Raw genomic sequence first — 20,875 nt, forward strand, 5'->3', positions numbered from 1 at the left:
TTTACATAATTCCATGGGATTTATGTAGGTTAAAGTAGAAACTGGAAGCGGTACGGAGCGCATAAACTTTCCTTAATGCTTTCCATACTTTTTCTATCTCTTTTGAGAATGCCATCATTCTCCCAGGTGTAACCTTGGATTCTTCCTTTGCTCTTCACTCTTCCTCATTCCACTGTATCAAACTGGTCTCCAAGTCTTCTTGATTCTGTCTCTACTACATTGTTTGAATGCATCCCCTTCTCTCCACTCACTTGGCTGCTAACCAAGTTCACCTCTCACCTAGACTACTCTATTAGTTGTCTGATAGAGTTCTCTACTTCTAGTCTCTCCCCTCTCCAAACCACACTCTACAGCAGAGATGTCAAAGACAGTCCAGTGGCAGCATGTGGTGAAGCCCATAACACATCCCAAACCAGATTAAAATGTAATTGGGAAATATTCAACAAAATAAATAAAATACTTCAGAGCATAGATAATGTTAACATGTGGTTTTCTGCATCAATGCATTCCTACAAGAATTCTTAAGTACAGTTTAGTGACTCTTGTTTCTATGTAAGTTGATACCACTGCTCTATGCAGCTGACAAAAGCTTGGGCTTGGGTTGTATCACGTCAATCCCCCGCTTAAAATCCATGAATGTGAAGGTGTGCTGGTAAATGTTTAACCACCAGCTTTCTGGGGGATAAAAATATGGGCTCACATGACACTTATAAGTTTAATCTGTATTTTTAACATTTCCTCCACCACTTTCTTAAGTCTAGAAAATCAACAAAATAATAAATCAAGCCCAGATTTGGAGCATTTGCTAGTTTCTAAGACATGGTTCTAAGGCACCAGTATGAAGTGACTATAGTAAACCCTTGTCATTGGTATCTTTCCTTGTGTCTAAGATAAAATACAAATTCTTCAGCCTTACCTTAAAGCCCTTCACAATCCTATTCTACTTTCCCACCCTCATTTCACTTTACTTCCCCTTCACAATCTCTATGTTACATACAAATTGGATGATTAACTGTCCCTGAAACTCAACACTCCATCCCCAACTCCTGTGCATTTGCACACGGGGTTGTTTTCCATGTCCAGAATTCATTACCTCTGTGAATCTGCTTCTTAAATCTTTTGTCTGCTTTCAAGGCTCAGCTCAAGCACCACTTCCTTCATAAAGACTCCCTCTCTTGATCACCTACTTAGCTGGTGGTACTCTCTCCTCTATTTAACTTGTATTTACTTACCGTATACATTTTACCCACACATACACACACACACATCACCTCCTCTTACCTTCCTCCAAGAGAATGTAAGCTTCTTGAGGCAGGGCATAATTAATTTTTGTCTAGTGCCTTAATAGACAATAATTGTTTGCTGGATTTGAATTCGAATGTAGTACAGATTTTAGATGTTTACAAATTTTAAACATTCCATTGTATTTTCATTGTCTGAAATATTACTTCTACTATTTCAGCCTTGGAGTTAGCTTTGTCTTTACCCTCTCAATCACTCCCACTTATCTAATCATTTCCCAAGCCTCATAATACCACCTCAATAAAATAATAATAATAATAATATGTATATGGTGATTTACAACTCATGAAGACATTTTATACATATTATCTCATTTTATTCTTACAACAACCCTGTGAGGTAGGTGCTATTATCCTCATTTTACAAATGAGGAAACTGAGGCTGAGAAAAGTCAAGTGACCTGCCTTAAGAAGAGGAAGAGAACAAGCATTTATTATAATTTATTATTATTAAGCACTTATTATATGCCTACCACTGCATTAAGTACTTTACAGTTACCTAATTTTAAACCACCCTGGGAGGTAGACGCTGTTATAACCCTCATTTTACAGTTGAGGAAACTGAGACAAATTTAGTAAGTATCTGAGTCCAGATTTGAACTTATGATTTCCTAACTCCAGACCCAGAGCCTGTGCCACCTAGCTGTCTTTATGACAGTTAGTAATATTCAGTGTCTGGGCAAGGTTTAAACTCAGACTCCTGACTCCAAGTCTAGGGATCTATCTACTAAAGTCATCTAGCTGCCCCAGTATCCCGTACGTCCATCTCCTTCCCTCCACTCACAAAGACTCTCCCCAGGCCCTCATCACCTCTCACTAGGACTCTAATGTATGACATTTACAGCTCTTCATGATGGGGCTGTAGCCAGGGTGTCTTAAACGTTTTTCACTCACGACCCCTTTTCATCCTATATACTTTTACACGACCCTGGGTATATAGGTACATAAAATAGGTATACAAAACAAACATTTGCCAATAATAAATCATAAAGAAATTTATTTTAAAACAACTCTTTGGTATACATATAATTTTATCATTTATTAAAGACAAAAACAAATTCACATACTAATGAGATGAATGTGTTTATTTTTACATAAAGAATTAAATCTTGGCGGAATATTTGATACCGTAGGAGGTAGAGCATCTTCAACATTTTTCAGAGTTCATTGATGTTTTGATTTTATAATCATCAGTGCTGAGAACACTGCATAAATACATAGTACAAAATGGTAGAAGTATATTTAGGGCCATTTCAGAAATTGTTGGAAATTCTGTCCTAATCCCAAGCCAAAATCCTTTTAATGATTTTGTACGTACAGTAACATACAATAGTCTTGAAGCTGAGTAGAGGTGTTTCTGGCAGGTTTGTGGGCGTTGCTATGGGATGACGACATGCGCAATGCTCAGCGTGCATATTGTGTATTCAGAACCAAGGCTTCAGTGAAGCTGTGCCATGCAACACGGGCAAACCCTGCCAGAAACACCTCAGGCTCATTATGCATTTGATTTTGAATTAATTTTTGGTCATTGCGCGTTCAGAAACCTTTACTGTTGCCAAATTTTTCGCAACCCCTACATTCAGTTACGTGGCTGTGGGGTGTGGACCCACAGTTTAAGAAGTGCTGCTCCAGGCTACTATCTACCATCCCAGGCTTGGGTCACGTGATTTCTCTTCCTAACTCTATGTTCCAGCCACACTGTTCCTCATACACAGTATTTCATCCTCTGTGTCTGGAATGTATTCCTTCTTCACCTCTGTCTCATAGACTCTAAAGGTTGTCTCTTACCTGATTTCTAATTCCCCTCATTTGCTGATTCTCCCCACCCCACCCCAGAACAAATTATTTTGCATCTCCTTGGTATATATTTTGCATTTACTTATATGATACATGTTGTTTTACCCTTATAGAATGGAAGCTTCTCGAGGGCAGGAATTGTTCATTTTTGTCTCTCTAACCCCAGCACGTAGCAGTTTTTCAGCTTTCTTTTGTGTTTTGTCTTCCTCCATTGGATTGTAAGTGTCTTAAGGGCGAGGACATTTTTTGGCCTTTTTCTGTACCTTCAGTGCTTAGCACTGTGCTTGGCACATGGCAAGTTCTTAATAAATGCTGAGCAGAGTGCCTAGTGCATGTTGTTGTTGTTCAGTCATTTTTCAGTTGTGACGGATTCTTCATGACCTCATTTTGGGGTTTTCTTGGCAAAGACACTAGAGTGGTTTGTCATTTCCTTCTCCAGCTCATTTTACAGATGAGGAAACTGAGGCAAACAGGGTTAAGTGACTTGCCCAGGGTTACACAGCCAGTAAGTGTCTGAGGCAGGATTTGAACTCTGGTCCTCTTGACTCTAGGCCTGGTACTCCATCTACTACATCATCTAGTTTCCCCCTCCCCCCATAGTGTCCCCTGCACATAGTATGCACTTAACAAATGTTTATTGACTACATTTTTAAGTTTATTATCGTTTATTTTTGTAGTTCATCTTATGTAATTTGTTGGCTACATAGCAGGCACTTAATCAATGCTTTCTAAATTGAATTAAACCTCCTGACTCCAGGCCTTCTCCTTACCAATCCATCCTCTATACAACTACCAAATGAATACTCCTAAAATACAGACCTAACATGATAATCCCCTACTCAAAAATCTTTAGTAGCTCCCTATTTCCTCTAGGATAAAATAAAAAATCCTCAGCCTAGAATTGAAAGATCTTTACATTATGGTTCCCACTTATCTTTCCAGTCTTATCTCCTATTGCTCCTTTTTTTTTTCTTTTTTTTACTTTTAGACAATTGGGGTTAAGTGACTTGCACAGGGTCACACAGGTAAGTGTTAAGTGTTTGGTCTGCGGCTGGATTTGAACTCAGGTCCTCCTGACTTCAGGGCCAGTGCTCTATCCACTGTGCCACGTCGCTGCCCCCTATCGTTCCTTCTTGTACAGGCTCTGTTCTAGTCAAATGGCCCTCCTTGCTTTTCCCGGTACGTGACATCCCATCTCCTATCTCTGTGCCTAGTCAGAGGTGCTCTCCATATCTGGATGCCCTCCCTCCTCACTCTGCTTCCTAAAATCTCCAGTTTCCTTCAAAACACAGCCTAGAGGTCATTGCCTTCATTTCCAATTCTCTCCTCACCCCAATCCTCTGTGTTCTATGTCTCTGGAGATTATTTCTGTATTGCCATATATTTATTTTGTATTTACTGTATGTGTACTATACTATGTATATACTATCTATGTACATAGAATGAGAATGAGACTAATGTAAAGTGCTTTACAAACCTTAAGATACTATATAAATGCAAGCTGTTATTATTTCAGAAAAATCATTCTTCTGATCTTGTTTAATGGAGTGCAAATAGAAACCACCCTGGAATAAGTCACTATCCTGCTACTACTCTATTAGCATCATCATCATCATCATCATCACTTACCTGATTCTCATATTTTCCCATGTGTTTCAGATAGAAAATAACCCAATTGTATGGAAGTTGTTGAAATCATCATTGGTATCATCATCATCATTTGTTGTTGTTACTATTATGTTACTATTGCTACTATAATTATGCATAATTTAATTACTTGTTATTGTTTATGTTATCACTTATTATCATTATATGGAACTATTATTATAGAACCTCTTTGAAGGCAGGAACTGTTTATTTTTGTCTTTGTTTTGTATCTCCCACACTAAACACAGTGGCTTACATATATTTGGCACTTAATAAATGTTTATTGAAATTGTTACATACTTTAAAGAGTCATGGGTGTGAGTGGCCCCTCCACCAAGGCAGATCATAGTCACCCCATGTTTTTGTTTTTATTTTACTTTTTAATGACTGGATCTCCCCCATCTTGCCCAGGTTGGAAGTTCAGGGGCCACAACTCATGGACTGATTCTCCTACAGTTTAACCCTGGGGCTTTGACCTTCTTCTCATCAAACTGACCTGGGCCAGTTTACCCCTTCTCACGCAACCTAGTGGCCCTCTGCTCCCAGGAGTTCAACATATTGATGCCAAACTTAATGTGGACACATGATTGGCATAGCTTACCACAGCTCAGAACTCCAGAGCTCAAGAAATCCACCAACCTCAACTTCTCTGGGTGCTAGGATTATAGGTGTGCACCACTACAACCAGCTACTACCTTGTGGGTTTCACAGGGTTTCATGAGTTACTGTGACCAGAAAAAAAAATCCTCACCTGGTGCCCAACTTTTTGTTAGTGGGTTTCTTTGCACTTAGCTAAGTTGGTCCTAGGATCTCGTGTCCATTATGGAAAAACACCATCCCTGAATCCTTTCTGACTTGGTAGAATCTGTCACAGCTTGCACTCCACTGTCTTGGCCTTAGAGAGCCCAGAAGAAAAGAGAGAAGAGTCAAAGGATATGAACAGGCAGTTTTCAGATGAAGAAGTTAAAGCTATAGTCATATGAAAAAATGTTCTAAATCACTATTGATTTGAGAAATTCAAATCAAAGCAACTCGAAGATACCACATCACACCCATCAGATTGGCTAATATGACAAAGCAGGAAAATGATAAATGCTGGAGAAGATGTGGGAAAACATCCAAAAAATGTGGATTGGAACACTAATGCATCATTGGTGGAGTTGTGAACTGATCCAACCATTCTGGAGAGCAATTTGGAACTATGCCCAAAGGGCTATAAAATTGTGCATACCCTTTGACCCAGCAATACCATTTCTAGGTCTGGATCCCAAAGAGATCATACAAATGGGAAAAGGACCCACACATACAAAAATATTTATAGCAGCTCTTTTTGTGGTGGCAAAGAATTGGAAATTGAGGGGATGCCCATCAGCTGGGGAATAGCTGAACAAGTTGTGGTATACAAATGTAATGGAATACTGTTGTGCTATAAGAAATGATGAGCAGATGGACTTCAGAAAAACCTGGGAAGACTTATATGATCTGATGCTGAGTGAAGTGAGCAGAACCAGGAGATTGTACACAGTAACAGCCACATTGGGTGATGACTACCTTTGATAGACTTATCTCTTCTTAACAATACAAGGATATAAGACAACTCCAAAAGAATCATGATGGAAAATGCTGTCCACATGCAGAAAAAGAGCTATGGAGTCAATGCAGATCAAAGGATGTTATTTGCTTTCTTTCTCTCTTTCTCTTTTTTTTTTTTTGGTTTCTTCTTTCTTATCTATTCTCCCATTGGTTCTAATTCTTCTTTACAACATGACTAATATGAAAATAGGTTTAATATGAATGTTAAAAAAAAGTTAGTGCTGTTTTCCCAATAAAACATGACTTGTATTTACAAAAAGAAAAAGAAAAAAAGAGAGAAGAGAGACAGAGGGATCAAAAAGAAAAGGGAAAAGAGAAGAAGAAAGGAGGAAATGGAAAGAAGAAAGAAGAAAAAACTTTATCCCAAGGAGGTGTTGTATTCAGCCTTTACTAAAAGAATTTTGCTCAGCAATTACATACTTAAAAATAATAGCCAACGTAGGAAGCACTACAGCCCTAGCTAATTGAGGTCCATTCACTGTACAGAGTGCTTAATTATACTTGATTTTCCTCCTTTCCAGGTGATTCCCTTAATCAGCCAAGCCTGTGATCTTCTATTGACTCACTTGAAGCCTTATGCAGAGTCGGAGGAAGCTTTTGATATCCAGAGGTAAGGTCAGCCTATGGGGGATGAGAAATAGCATTTCTCCAAATGAATTGCCACTTCCTGTAACTGTGCATAATTGCTGGACAATTACCTCATGACCAGGAAAGTATTGAAGTCCAAAAAGAGCCATGATAGATGACCAAATGGATGGAGAGGCTGGCCTATGAGGAAACAGTCAGCCAACCTAGAAAGCAGAGCTCGTCTAAACAAAGTGGGGGCTGGAAGGGAACCGGAACATGGCGGCCCACTTAGGCAGGAAGGCAGGTATTGGGATTCTGAGCCCCTTCAACTGTCTAGAACAGTCTGGAACCCAGAAGAAAGTGAAGAAAGCCTCAAAGTGTAGAGTAACAGCCATCACAAACCCTCTACGATTTACTCCACAGGAGATTTGTAGAGTTACCCTTAGGCCATCCAATTAAAGTTAGTGATTTAACAACCTTAACTTTCTGGTTTCCCCTGGCAACCCTAAATTTCAGTGTAGAGTGGATTAGAAGTACAGCCGCTGAGAAGTGACAAATGCCAGGGAGGGAAGAGATGAAAGTATCCATAGTCTATATTTCTGTCTGTCTAAACCCTGAAGCTTTTTTACAGAAAGGGACAGAATAATCAGAGTCCGGCTGTCAGGGGCCATTGACTGTAAGGGTATAAACACCTGGGCACTCAACAGTGGTGTCAAACTCAACTAGAAATGAGGACCACAAAAATGGCACAGACGGATCCGTGCAGGGTCCATATCAATATGGAAAACCACATATATCCATTATCTACATTCTATTGTATTCTTATTAATTTCGTTAAATATTTCCAAGTACACTTTAATCAGGTCCAGCCACCTTCGGGCGTGTTGCAGGCAGCTTGACACCTCAGGCTTCAGTAGTCCCTGTCGGCATTGCAGTATGATTACGGCCTCAAATAATAAATAATGTTCACAATGAGCCCCGGAATAAATTGTTTTTAAAGCATAAAATCTCAGCACTGGGAGTCACCTAATGTTCAAGACTCAGCTTAAATGCCACTTTTTCCAGTTCCCCCAACAGGTAAATCTTCTCCTCCCAGGTGATCATCCAAAATGAGATACTACTTACAAAGTGCTTTGCAAATCTTAAAGCGCTATATAAATGTTAGGTATCTTCTACATACCTATTTATGTACATTTTTTCCCCATTAGAGTGTAAGGCTTGGAGGGCAGGGACTTTTTTGGCCTTTTTCTGTACCTCCAGTGGTTAGCAATGTGTTTGGCACCTGGCAACGTCTTAATAAAATGCTTGCTGATTGATTGAGCTGAAGTAAGGTAAATTACAAAAAGTAAATTACATTCTCTATGTTCTGTTTACTAGAGCTAAAATGGTGACATATTTTAGAAAGACTTGGTCAAAAATGGTTCAGATGAAAAAGTTGCAGCACCAAAATGATTGCCCCTTAAAGTTTCAGTTGTCCGGAAAGTCTGCTTATGTGGAACACCTCATTTCCCCAAGAGGATGTCATATAAATGAAGTGTGATTTTACTCTAAATATCTGACGGAGAAAACACAAAGTGTGCACCTACATGGGAGCATTGAATCAACCCTTTTCATCAAGAAAGGCATAAAGCAAGCACAGGTGTTTTCAGACATTTTACCACCAGACCAGATTCTCCTGATTGCTTATGCAGAACTCATTAATTGAGATGGCTGGAGGAAATTTTTTTTAAATGGTCAATTGAGTGGTAGAATCCAGTCAGAACCGAAGTACTGATACTTTCTGCAGGACTCTCTGAAAAGGGAAGCCTTCCCTTCTATTTATTTCTAGACCACAGTATGTTTTCCATAATATTATCCATATGTTTGGGGGGCTTTTTCCGGAGTGTGCTCCAGTGCAAAGAGATGTCTCTTATTGCTGCTTTTTCCCTTAGCTCTTACAAGTGTTAAAGTCATTGTGAAGGGGAAAGGTTATGTGAGTTTGGCAGCTTTCCCTCTTAGTCCAGGGGCTTATGCAGCATTAACACCCACTCTGCAGACCATGGAGGTTGGAAGTTGCTTGGTGCTGAATCTGCAAAGGTCCCATTTTCCTTATGCATTATGGGCACTCTGGCTGTTTTACTATAGGTGCTATGGCTGTTACACTCTTGACGTGGTTGCCAGTGTGGCCTTTGGATTCCAAGTGGATTCTCAGAAGACCCCGGACAATCCTTTCGTGAAGCACTGCAGACGTTTCTTTCAATTCTCCATTCCTAAATTTGTTATGATTTTAATCTGTAAGTATAATTTCTGAAGAGGGTAAGATGAGCTCCATAGAGTCGCATGGAAAGGATACCATACTGCTTAACCACAGGGCACTTTTCAGGGTGGATGGCTTCTAGGAGTCCTCCTACATCTCTTGGAAAAGTACACAAATTGCAGGTGACTCAATCTGGCAAATACCTGAGGGACAGCTGAAAGGACTAGGAATGTTAAATTCAGAAAAGATTGAGTGGGAGACATGATAATTGTCGTCCTATTTTGAAAAGAGGGATTAGACTTGTCTCCAGGGACAGAATTAGGCATCACGGATGGAAATTCCAAAGCAGCAGATTTAACTCTGATGCAAAGACAAACTTCCCAATGACAGAAGTGGAAATGGCTTTTAGAGAGTCTTCTGGCCAAGGCCGGATGATCTCTTGTTGAAGAATATCATAGAGGGGTTGCCCGTCCAGTGAGTTGGCAAACATTTATTAAGTGCTTACTGTGTGCTAGCTCCGTGCTGAGGGATGGAGATCCAAGGAAAGGTAAAAGCATGGCTCCTGTCCTCAAGCAGCTCACAGTGTAATGGAGGAGACAACACATTGATAACTATATACATATAAGACATATACAGAGTAAATAAGGTTGGATGACCTCTGAAGTCTGTGGCTCTACTGTCCACCCTCTATCTTTGAGGAGGTTAGCCTTTCTTCAATCCTGTCTGGTCACTAAAATTTTGGCTATATTGTTCCCAATGAGCTCATATTAGTGGTCAGATTACATGGAGCAGTGGGTAGAGCCCTGGAACTGGAATCAAGAAGTTGTTCAGTTGTTTCAGTGATTTTCAGTTATTTTCAGATGAGAGATAAAGGGTTAAGTCTTTCATTTATCTTCATGGACATGATTTTCTACTTAACTACCCTCTCCCTGTATTATACTACTTTAAATATTCCAAAGCAGGTCTTTGTGGATGGTGAATATTGGCCCTGCAGTTGTTTAGTCATTTTTCAGTCATGTTCAACCCTTTGAGATCCCATGGGTTTTCTTGGCAAAGCTACCAGAGTGCTTTGCCATTTCCTTCTCCAGCTCACTTTAGAGATGGGGAAACTGAGGCAACAGGGTTAAGAGACTTGCCCACGGTCACACGGCTAGTAAGTGTCTGAGGTCAGATTTGAACTCAGGAATTTCTGACTCCAGGCCTGGTGCTCTATTCACTGTACCACCTCACTGCCCTGAAATCCAGTTTACGACAGACCCCTTCTTTTTCTCCCTGATCTCATTTCTCGTGACTCCCTTCAGTCAAGCCAAGCAAACCTTTTTATTGTTCCCAGGACACACATTTTGCCCTCTGCCTTCTGTGTGCTTTTGAACTGATTAAGACACATCTTATCCCCTCTTTGGATCTAAGGCATAGCACACTTTTTTCTGCAAAAAATTTTCCTTCAAAATCCACTTCCTAGTCCTAGAAGAACCCTTAAAATGCAACTAGCCTAAATCCCATCCCCTTTTTACAAATGAGGAAAACAAGACCCCAGTTGTTAAAAAATAACATCCCCAAGGTCACAATGCTAGTAAGTGATAAACTAAGACCAGAACCCCAATCTTCTGACTCCAAGTCTCTGGGTTGTTTTTTGTTTTGTTTTGTTTTTTCTCCTACTATACCTTGCGGACTTACTTCAATCTTTCAAGAATCTCTAATTTCATCAGTGGGGATCCTCCAACTGATTCAGAACTCAGCCCATCTTTGATTTAGTAGATATGGTCTGATGACAAAAAAAAAAAAAACCAAACTATCGTCATGTGGCCTACATGTTGACAAGCTTCTTTGAATTAGCTAGGTTCTTGGACAATAGGCATATAAATCCATTGATGATCCAATTCTTGAAGCCTTTACATCTTGGGGGGGACCTCTGAGAGCTTGGTCTCCCCTAGCATAGCCTCAAAAAGCCCAGAGTCACCTTCATACCACCACAAAGCATCAGAGCAGGACTTCTATGGATTTCCAAGTCGCCATTTTTATTAGAAGACAAATAGAGTGACAAATGAATCCCCTACTGTTTGGAGGGTTAGGTACAGTTTCATTGATTTTTATTTTAAAATTTATTTCTCATTCCTTCCCCCTCCTCTCCCTTTTCAATCTCCTACCCTTTCACAGTAGCATTAAAATATCTTATTTCTCTTTCCATTACTGGCAGTTCTGTCGATTCTGATCAATTTCATACATGTCTTAGTTCAATTCATATTTTTCTGGGTCACATTTTTCTGTTTAGCTGTCACCACCTGCAGCAGCCCCCACACTGAAGTTTTAGGTGCTGAGGAAGCAGTGGGACATGCCTCTGCCCTCCTCCTCAGGATGTCACCAAGCCTGGGCTCCCGTTTGGAACCTGACTTGGACCTAACACATTAACCATAGTATTCTAGAAGGTCCAAGGCCAGTCATGCCACCCTTCTATCACTGCTGCAAAAATAAGAACAACTCATATTTACAAAGCATTTTCAGGTTTACAAAGCATTTTCTTCCCAATGGCCCTGTGAGGGAGGTAATATGAGTCTAATCTGGAGAATACTTGGAGAATTTTACAAATGGGGAAACTGAGGCTGCATAGGTGGTATAAGTTTTCTTGTCCCAATTTTACAGATGATGAAACCAAGCCTCCAAGAGGTTAAGCGATTTGTCTGAGTTCATACAGTTAGTAAGGTTACCAGAGCTGAGACTCAAATACACATTTTCTGATTCTAAGACCAGCATCCTTTCCACTATACCATGCATTGGAGGTGGCCTGTCTCTGAGACACTCCACAAGGCCTACTGTGAACTCAGGCAGGGCAACATGGTACCCACCCTCAGACCAAGGTAACATCATCTGGGAAGCTTCTCCTGGCTCATGGGTGGAGTCTAAATAATTCAGCTTAATTTCTTTCTCTGCTGCTCTTTGCAGGGAGATGTGGTCTTGATCCATTTGGACTTAGTGGGAAAGACCTTGTTCTAGAGCACACAGCATGAAGTGCTGAGTTTGGGGATAGAACAGGAAGCCTGGGCCGATCTAAGAGACCAGTCAGTTGTGAAAGAAGGCACCCTTCCTCCACAGCAGCAGCCTCTCCCTTAACAGAAGTGGGGATTCACAGTTCCTTGTGGAAAGTGATTCCACAGTGAATGAATTAGACCAGTTTCCTAACAGTGGATCACAGAATCATAGCTCAAGAGCTATCTAGTTTCACCATCTCATTTTACAGATAAGGAAACTGAGGCCCAGGGAGGTTAAATAATGGCTGGTATTTATATAGCACTTTAAGGTTTTCTAAGCACTTTATAATATTATCTCCTTTGATCCTCAAAACAACCCTGGGAGGTAGGTACTATTTTTGTCCCCATTTTACACATGAGGAAACTGAGGCAGACGGTATTTAAGTAACTTGTCCAAGGTCACATAACTAGTATCTGAGGCTGAATTTAAAACTCAAGTCATCCTGACTCAAGTCCATCACTCTATCCACTACCCCACCTACTTGCCTCAAGATCACACAAGTAGTCAAAATCAGAGGCAGGATTTGAATCCAGATCTGACCCCAGAGCCTCTTTCCACCTTACTATAATGTGTTAGCTTCTGGCTTACAAACGCAATTCTTATTTACCTAGTGAAGTTCAGTAGCCTTTATTTAAGCAGTAAGGAAATGTCTGGCTAACCCTTCTGTTGATGATGTACATGGCTACCATTGACTCCCAGGTATCTTTGACAAAAACCAGTCCCTATTTGTCACCCCCCCCTTTTCATGGTTCCCTTTGCTTTTCTCTCTTCAGTGGCATTTCCGTCCATTATGATCCCACTGGTCCGGGTTTTGCCCAACAAGAACAGAGATGAACTGTGTGCCTTTTTTAATAAAGTCATCAGGAATGTGATTGCTCTCCGAGAAAAGCAAGCCAAAGAACAGGTAAAGTATTTTAGTACATGTGGCTGAGATAACCAGTCACTTACTCATCGAATGATTTCTAGAAGGCGCTAATTGTACATAGTAGGCACTTGGTGCCTGTTGAATTAAACTGCTTTTTGTTTTGTTTTGTTTTGTTTTTGCTAGGCAATGGGGTTAAATGATTTGCCCAGGGTCACACAGCTAGTGAGTGTTAGGTGCCTGAGATTGGATTTGAACTCAGGTCCTCCTGCCTCCAGGGCCACTGCTCTATCCATTGTACTACCTAGTTGCCCCAAATTAAACTGCTTTTGATCCTGGTGACAATGCTGTGATGGAATGAGGGAAATAGGAAATGAACCAGTGATTTCATGGGTATGGGGAACTCCCTGGTGAGGAAACTGCCTTTACCAATGCAGGTTGGCACCTTCTGTACAACTTATTAGTCTAGAGAATTACCTAGAATACAAACAGGTTACGTGACTCACCCAGAGGTCATCATGCAGCTAGTATGAGTCACATTTGAACTCAGATCTTCCCAGCTTCCAGAACAGCTCTGTATCCAGCGTGATACCCTGCCTTTTAGCAGGTAGGTAACACAAGCATTACAATACTCATTTTACAGATACAGAATTTGAGCCACAACCTCCCTGTGGAAGCTCGGGGGAAAGGCAGGCTTGAGGAGAGGATAAGGGGATGTCAGTCTGCCAAGGGAGGGGGAGGAGGAAGAGGAGACAGGTTGCTCCTTCTCTCCCAACAACCGTGTCCATAAATGGACCGTCTGTCCTGGGATCTGTTTCCCTTCTCCTTCCCCTATGCTGTGCAGTCAGAGGCCAGGTGCTCTGGAGATGGTCTTCCCCTACTCACAACTCCAATGAATCTGTCTCATATGCCAGGATTTCTAGTTACAACTCTGGAACTGATGTAGCATATGATTGCATAGCACAATATGAAATCTAAGCGAACCTTGACTGAAACTCAGTCAGCTGTTGACCAATTATATGTCTGACCTGGTCTGTTCCTTCCGCACACCAACCGCCTGTCCAGTCTCTGCCTAGAGCTTGAGAAGGGCTGGGCCTTGAGCTGACTCTCCAAATAGGCCTCACTTTCCACTTCTGCCTGACCTGCTTCCTCCTCTATGCTCCCCCTTATGTTTTGCCTCCCCTTATTAGAACGTAAGTTCTTTGGGAGAAGTGATTGTCTTGTTTTCTTGTTTTTATATGCCCCACCCTTAGTTCAGTGCCTAGCACATAGTAGGTGCTTAAAAAATGCTGCCATTTTTCAATGTAGAGAATGTAGTAATGATAATAGCTGGCATTTGCATGGCACTTTAAGGTTTGCAGAGTGCTTTACGTGTGTTATCCCATTTCATCCCCATGACGATTCTCTAAGGTAGGGGCTCATATTATCCCCATTTTGCAGATGAAGAAACTGAGGCAGAGAGATTAAGTTACTTGACCGCGGTCACACAGCTGGTAAGGCAGAATTTGAACTCACATTTTTGTCTAAGACTAGTGTTCTATCCACAAATGTCTCTTCAAAAATCCGTGGTAATGGGAATAATCTTTTTGATAAACTACAGACTCTAGGTGATCAACTTCTTTCCGCAGCCCCATCAGTCTTATGAGGAAAGGACACAGTTTAAAAAAAAAAAAAAAGCAAAGCATAATATAAATGTCAGCTATTGTTATTTTCATCTGAGATTTTAATTTCCTTTTACAGCTCCAGCACATAGTAGGTGTTCAGTAAATAGTTGTTGCTTTGAATTGCCTAAGAGTACAGAAGGACATCCTCATGCCTCAGTACTTTTGGATAGTAAAGGAAATGATTTCATCCTGGTTGTTCCCACAGCTTAATGTCAAAATGCCTGCTTGTTTTTTAAGGGCCTGATTAGAGTAAGGCAACTTACTAAATAGGGCAAGAGGCTCTAAATGTCTTTGTGTTCAACTGCGCTTCCTCTGGATATAGCTTGGAAAAGAGCTTTCTTAAAGATTGGGTGGCTCATGGGGATTAGTAATGGGAGGAAGTATGGTTTAATAGTTAGGGCATTGACTTGAAAAGTTAGAAATCGGAGGTCAATTGCTATGTGTGGGGGAGCTTGGAGGGACGAACTTCATCCTCCTGTGCTCCAGGTGGGTAGCATTGGGTCGGGCAAAGGTGCCAAGAACTAGGAGATAGGGAGTTTTTATTTATATGTGCTCAGAATGTCTTTGACCCCCCGAGTTGAACTTAGAAGGCCTTGAAAATACAAGAGAATAGGACTCACCAATTCCCTCCCTCCCCTAGGTTTCCCCTAAAGATGGAAACCACATCCCTTGCAAAGACTTGAAGGGAAGAAAACTCTCTCTTTTTCATGTTCCCGATGGAGGAGGGGTTGAGAGGGAGGCTGTTCTCCCAACTCTGAGGGTTTCTATCAGTCCAAGTCTTCAGCCCTCAGGTTGGAGACTCAGTCTACAAGTTCTACAGCCATTGTATTGAATACTTTCCTAGAGCGAAGGGGATGCTGCCGACCCAATTATTGAGATTGCCTGGGGCTTCTCCCTTTATGAACTGGAGTACGGTTTCAAACAAGCAGCTAATCTGAGAATAGCAAGAATGCACTGCTACTTATGTCAAGGTAGAGCCATTCAAATAGTCAGAAAACTTGGCTCAAAATTTCCTAGATGCAGTACAGATGTTAAAAGGTAAATATTTTTTTTTTCCCAGAGTCACGGCCAGTGGATGAATAAGACACCTATTTTTACTCGTGTGCATATTTGGGTTTATTTTTATGTCATGATTAAACTAAGAACCTTTCATATTCAGAGGCAGAAATCATAGAAATAATCTTCTTTGTATTGGGAGAATAAGTGGAAACAGTTGACCTGACTCTCCCCTAACAGTCCCACAGGTCCCCAGACAGCCTCTCCCCTGCTGTTGAAGGACAAAAATCTCAACCTCGATAGTTATTAGTTTGGGTAAGTTTCAAGGTCAGGGGTTCTTAACATTTTTTGTTACATGGAAACAGCCTGGTGAAGTCTGTGGGCCCTTTTTCAGAGCAATGTTTTTAAATGCATAAAATAAAATACATAGGATTGCAAAGGAAGCCAGTGATATTGAAATACAGTTACCCAAACATTTTAACGACAAGGTCATGGACCCCAGGTTAAGAACATTTTTCTAAAAAGACCTAAGAGGCATTTAGGAACTTGCAAGAGCTGAGGGGGGAGGGGGAGGGGCATCAAGAGCGGCTTTGACTGCTGGAAGGATCAGGCCTGGCCTTGGCCACCTCCATCCCCGGGGATGCCTCCAGACAAGTCCTGTGAGTTGGCTCCTGCTTAATGTCCCCAGCAGCCCCGAGCCAATGAGTTTAAAATAGATGCCTAAGGGCCTGGGGCCAGCAGAAGGCCAGGGCTGAGTCTAGGAATCACAGACGGGATTTAAAGCTGCCTTCCAGGACTTCAGGCAGAAGAGGTAGGTCCCTTTCCAAAAGGAAAGAGAGCACTTATCCACCGGCTGTCAGTGTTATTTCCTCTGTTCAGGCCTTAGTCACTCTTTGAAGTTAGAAAGGAGAGGAGTTGGACCCCTGTTCTATCCTTCAGTTCCATCCAGTAAGCCTTCATTAAGTAGCTTCTAGGTAGGAGAAGCATTGTGGCTTAGTGAGCAGTGGACACAGCCAGCCTCGGAATCTAGGTTCGGGTGCTCCCTCTAATGCAGACTGGCTGTATGAGCCTGGATAAGTCAGTTAACATCTCCATGCCACAGACAGCTGAGCTATTTCAAAACTATTGCAAATCTGCCCTAGAGGAGGGGCTCTCCTCACTTGGGAAGGCCAATGAAGTCACAAGCCCAGACAAAACCAAAAATGTGTACAGTCCTGTGCTAGGTGTGAAAAAATACAAATAGTTCCTTCCCACAGGAAGCTTACCTTCTACTGATGAGATGGAAATGGGCGAAAGGGTAGATCCTAGTGTCATAGATTTAGAGATGGAAAAGACCTTAGAGGTCATCTAGGGATCAGTTTGCAGATGAGGAAAATGAGGCCCAGAGAGGTTAAGTACCCAGGGTCACTAAGGGGGTGGCAAAGTCAGTATTCAAATCCAATTCTTCTGACTTCACTTGGTTGATATCTTCAGTCGTTTAGATTGGGCAGGGCCAGAACAGAATTTGACCACCAATTATCTATCCCACCCTCATTTTCTGTTTCCCCAGTTATCTCATGAGTTATCTTGTCTTCTGCAGTGACTCAGATGAGGAATGACCCTCACAGCGTGTTTCACAAAGCAGCCACCATGTTTCAGAGGCTGTTCGTCTGTCTGGGTACTTGTAGGCAGATTGCTTCACTTCTGATAACCAAATGTGAGGCTGAGAGCCTCAATTGAAGCAGGACAGATTTCAGCTGGACATGAGGGGGAAAAGTCTGTATTTTAGAAAAAGCAAACACCAGAATGGATGAAAAAGGGAGGCTGTGAACTCTCTCTACTTGGAGACCTTCATCTATCTGTCCTATACAGTTTCACATCCAGCTCAATTATTCTAGCATTCTTTCTGTCCTTGCACACAGACAATGATGCTATCACATATGGCTGGAACCAGCCCTAACAAGATTTATAGCCCTAGAGAACACAGAGGAAGTCAAAGAGAAAGAGACAGAAAAGGATGGAAAGAGGGACAAAGTAATGCAGATACTGAATATCCAGCTAGGTCGTAACCCCAGGCATCCCTGACACTCAGTTGTTGTGTACCTGCAGGGAGGCAGGGAGAGAGGCGGGAATCTGGGAAGATATGTCAGAAAACCTCTAAAAAAATTAAATAGATAGAGGGACAGACAGTCTGAGTGAGAGATAGGCAGGGGGAGGACAGAGTGAAAACAGACACCAAGAAGGGGATAGACATGCAAAAGGAGAGATAAGAACTAGAAAAAAAGTCAATGAGACCCCAGGGTTAGCAGTGAAAGACACTGAGAACTAGGCCTGTGAATAAAAACACCCTGTCTTCACTATATCTCAGATAAGCACTTCTGTTTTATGTCAGAATCTGGACAATCACTTTGAGCCCCATCGTGGGCAGCTGCCTCCATCCATCTCCTGTAACTTTGCTATTGTTCAGTCATTTCAGTCATGTCTGACTCTCTGTGACCCCTTTCAGAGTTTTTTTGGTAAAGATATTGGAGTGGTTTGCCATTTTCTTCTCCAGCTAATTTTACAGATGAGGAAACTGAGGCAAACTGGGTTAACTGACTTGCCCAGGTTCACATAGCTAGTAAGTGTCTGAAGCCAGATTTGAATTCAGGAAAATGAGTCTTCCTGACTCCAGGCCTGGTACTCTATCCACTGTACCACCAAGTTTCTCCTATAACTACTCATCCCCTTACTAGGGGAGTGCTGGTTTGTTTAACAACCAGCTCTTGGGGGGGGCAATATTTTCAGCACACTTTTAAGTTTAATCTGTATTATTAACATCTTTGCCATAATTTTCTAAAGTCTAGACAATCAACAAAACAATAAATCAGTCCCTGATTTGTTGTGTTTGCCGATTTCCAAGGTGTACATACTTACTCATGCCGAAAATTTAACAATCAACTCCCCAATTTAAGCTGATTCCAGCATACTCCTGCCTTTACCATCCCCCCAAACCAGGTTCCCTGACGTTTCTTCTTAATTTGTTAATGTTTTAATATTTATAAATAGCATCGAGATAGAGTTTCTCTGAAACGATGCACATGGATATCATCACACATGACATCCATGTGTACACACACATCTTGTATCCAACTCTCCAACAGCTGAAGATTCTTGCCCTTCTGCCTCTGCATAAACCAGGACTAAAGTCAAATCCCCTTCCCACCCCCCGCCTCACCCCCACAGTCCTCCTTTGATAACTCCCCACCTTGAAAGGTCTTGGAGCAGCATTTCTGTTTCCCAAATCTTACCCCCAAAGAACTGGCCTTTGCATTGTAGTTACAAAGAGCTCAAAGCAGCAAAAATGTTGGCCGCAGAGATTTGTGCTTAGCCCAGGGGCCTAGGGGTAGGAAAGGAAGCTTTTCTCATAACAGCAGAATACCATAATAGGTAAGAGGGGGGAGCAGAGAAGAAGGGGAGGAGAGGATAGAGTGAGCAGTGATTCCTTGGCATCTAGGGATCCGGGGACAGAATAATCAGAGGGAAGAGGACTAAGAGAAAAGCAGTTAGAGGGGCAAGGGAACACCAGGGAAAGAGGGTCCAGCCTTGCTAACAGAGAAGGGAAAGGTTAAAGGAGAGAAGAGACTTGAAGACGAGGAGAAAAAAGAGGTCAAAAGAAAAGGTAGAAAGAGGGATCATTCTCAGAGGGAAGGACCCGTGAAAGTCTCTGGCCTGCATCTGGGAAAAACACAAAACAAAAATGAAACAACAATAGTAAATGACCTCCTCCTCTTTCTTCTTCCTTTGCCCTGGGTCCCACAGCTAGTAAATGTCTGGGGCCAGACTTGAACTCAGGCCTCCCTGTCTCCAGGGCCGGTGCTCTATCCTAGCTCCCCAATAGTGGATGTCTAACAGCCAAAGCTAGGACAGCCTCTTGCTTGATTTCCTTTAGGAGGCTATCTGGAAGGGAGAGACTGTAACCTTTGCAAAAGCTAGACTCAACCAGACTTTACCATATAAGTAGGCATAGTGAAGGAAACCTGAAATTCCTTTAACAAGCTACTTGGTCCCTTCATTCCACAAGGAGATAAGATTTAAATTACAAATATTCCTAAGTGGAGTTAACTCATCGACTGGCACCTCCTCATGTTTAAGAATAAATAACTGATAAGGGGAGACAAGCAGGGACTTGAGGCAGCGAGGGCACCAGAGGAGAAGAAGGAGGTTCAGGAGAGGGCATCGGGACAGCTGAAAACAAATTCCTTCTCATTCTTGCCTGGGGCCAGTCAGCCCTATTAACCTCCAAACGCTGGCCGAGTGGAACCGATGGAACCTGGGAATAGAGGCAGTATAGGTCATCTGTGGCAGAACGTGGGCGCAATTTAGAAGGTGTGACAGCTGGAAGCTTGGCTCTTCATTTATTCTATTGCCTTAAGGCAGGGTTCCCCTACACTTTTTTTTTTGTCCATAAGAATCCTTAAGGACTGAGTCTCCCTTCCCTTTCGAGGTAGCTCAGGCACCATCTTCCGCATGAAGCCTTTCCTGATCCTTCAACTTCTAATGCCCTTCCTCTCAAACTACTCTATAGCAATTTGTATTTATTAATTTTACATCTAAGTATATATATTTTGATATGGACTTGTCTCCTCCTCATTGCAAGTGAAGAATATTTCATTCTTTACCCTTGAACACCCACCACCTATCACGGTGCCTGGCATGTAATAGGTGCTTAATAAATGTTGGTTGATTGGTTCAAAGTGTATCCTTTTCCCTTTTGGTTCCTAGAGACGAAGAGATTTCCTCCAGATATTCCTAGATGTCCGTGGTTCTTCTTCCTCTGTTGGTATAGAGTTTTTTGACATTGTCAGACAGAACATTCAAGATAGAGACCCTCCCACTCACCAAACTACATCCAATGTGCCACAGAAGGCCTTGACTACAGATGAAATAGTGGGACAAGCCTTCATCTTTCTAATTGCTGGATATGAAACCATCACCAACACCCTCTCCTTTGTCACCTACCTGTTGGCTACCAACTCTGAGTGCCAGGAGAAGCTCCTGAGAGAGGTGGATAAATTCAGTGAGAGAAACGTAAGTGCAGGTCTGATTTGATTCATTTGCGATACGTGTGACGTCATTTGGGTTTTGGTGGAAGGGAGGCAGTTGGTACAGCGGCATTTTGGTTTTTTGTGGGTTTTTGGGGGGGTTTTTTTGTTGTTTTTTTTTT

General features: G+C 41.9%; 1 protein-coding gene across 2 annotated transcripts in view; it reads left to right on the top strand.

Moving 5' to 3' along the window:
* TBXAS1 (thromboxane A synthase 1) overlaps positions 1 to 20,875 on the top strand; it is a 231,123-nt gene that overhangs the window by 110,242 nt on the left and 100,006 nt on the right. For both annotated transcript variants that reach the window (XM_027842282.1, XM_027842283.1), the window contains 4 exons: positions 6,860 to 6,948; positions 9,030 to 9,178; positions 12,942 to 13,072; positions 20,434 to 20,739. In XM_027842282.1, coding sequence (XP_027698083.1) covers positions 6,860 to 6,948; positions 9,030 to 9,178; positions 12,942 to 13,072; positions 20,434 to 20,739 — 675 coding nt within the window. The remainder of the gene's footprint in view (positions 1 to 6,859; positions 6,949 to 9,029; positions 9,179 to 12,941; positions 13,073 to 20,433; positions 20,740 to 20,875) is intronic.

The sequence above is a fragment of the Vombatus ursinus genome, unplaced genomic scaffold (assembly GCF_900497805.2).
Source record: "Vombatus ursinus unplaced genomic scaffold, bare-nosed wombat genome assembly UNPS02014870.1, whole genome shotgun sequence".
Taxonomy (NCBI): domain Eukaryota; kingdom Metazoa; phylum Chordata; class Mammalia; order Diprotodontia; family Vombatidae; genus Vombatus; species Vombatus ursinus.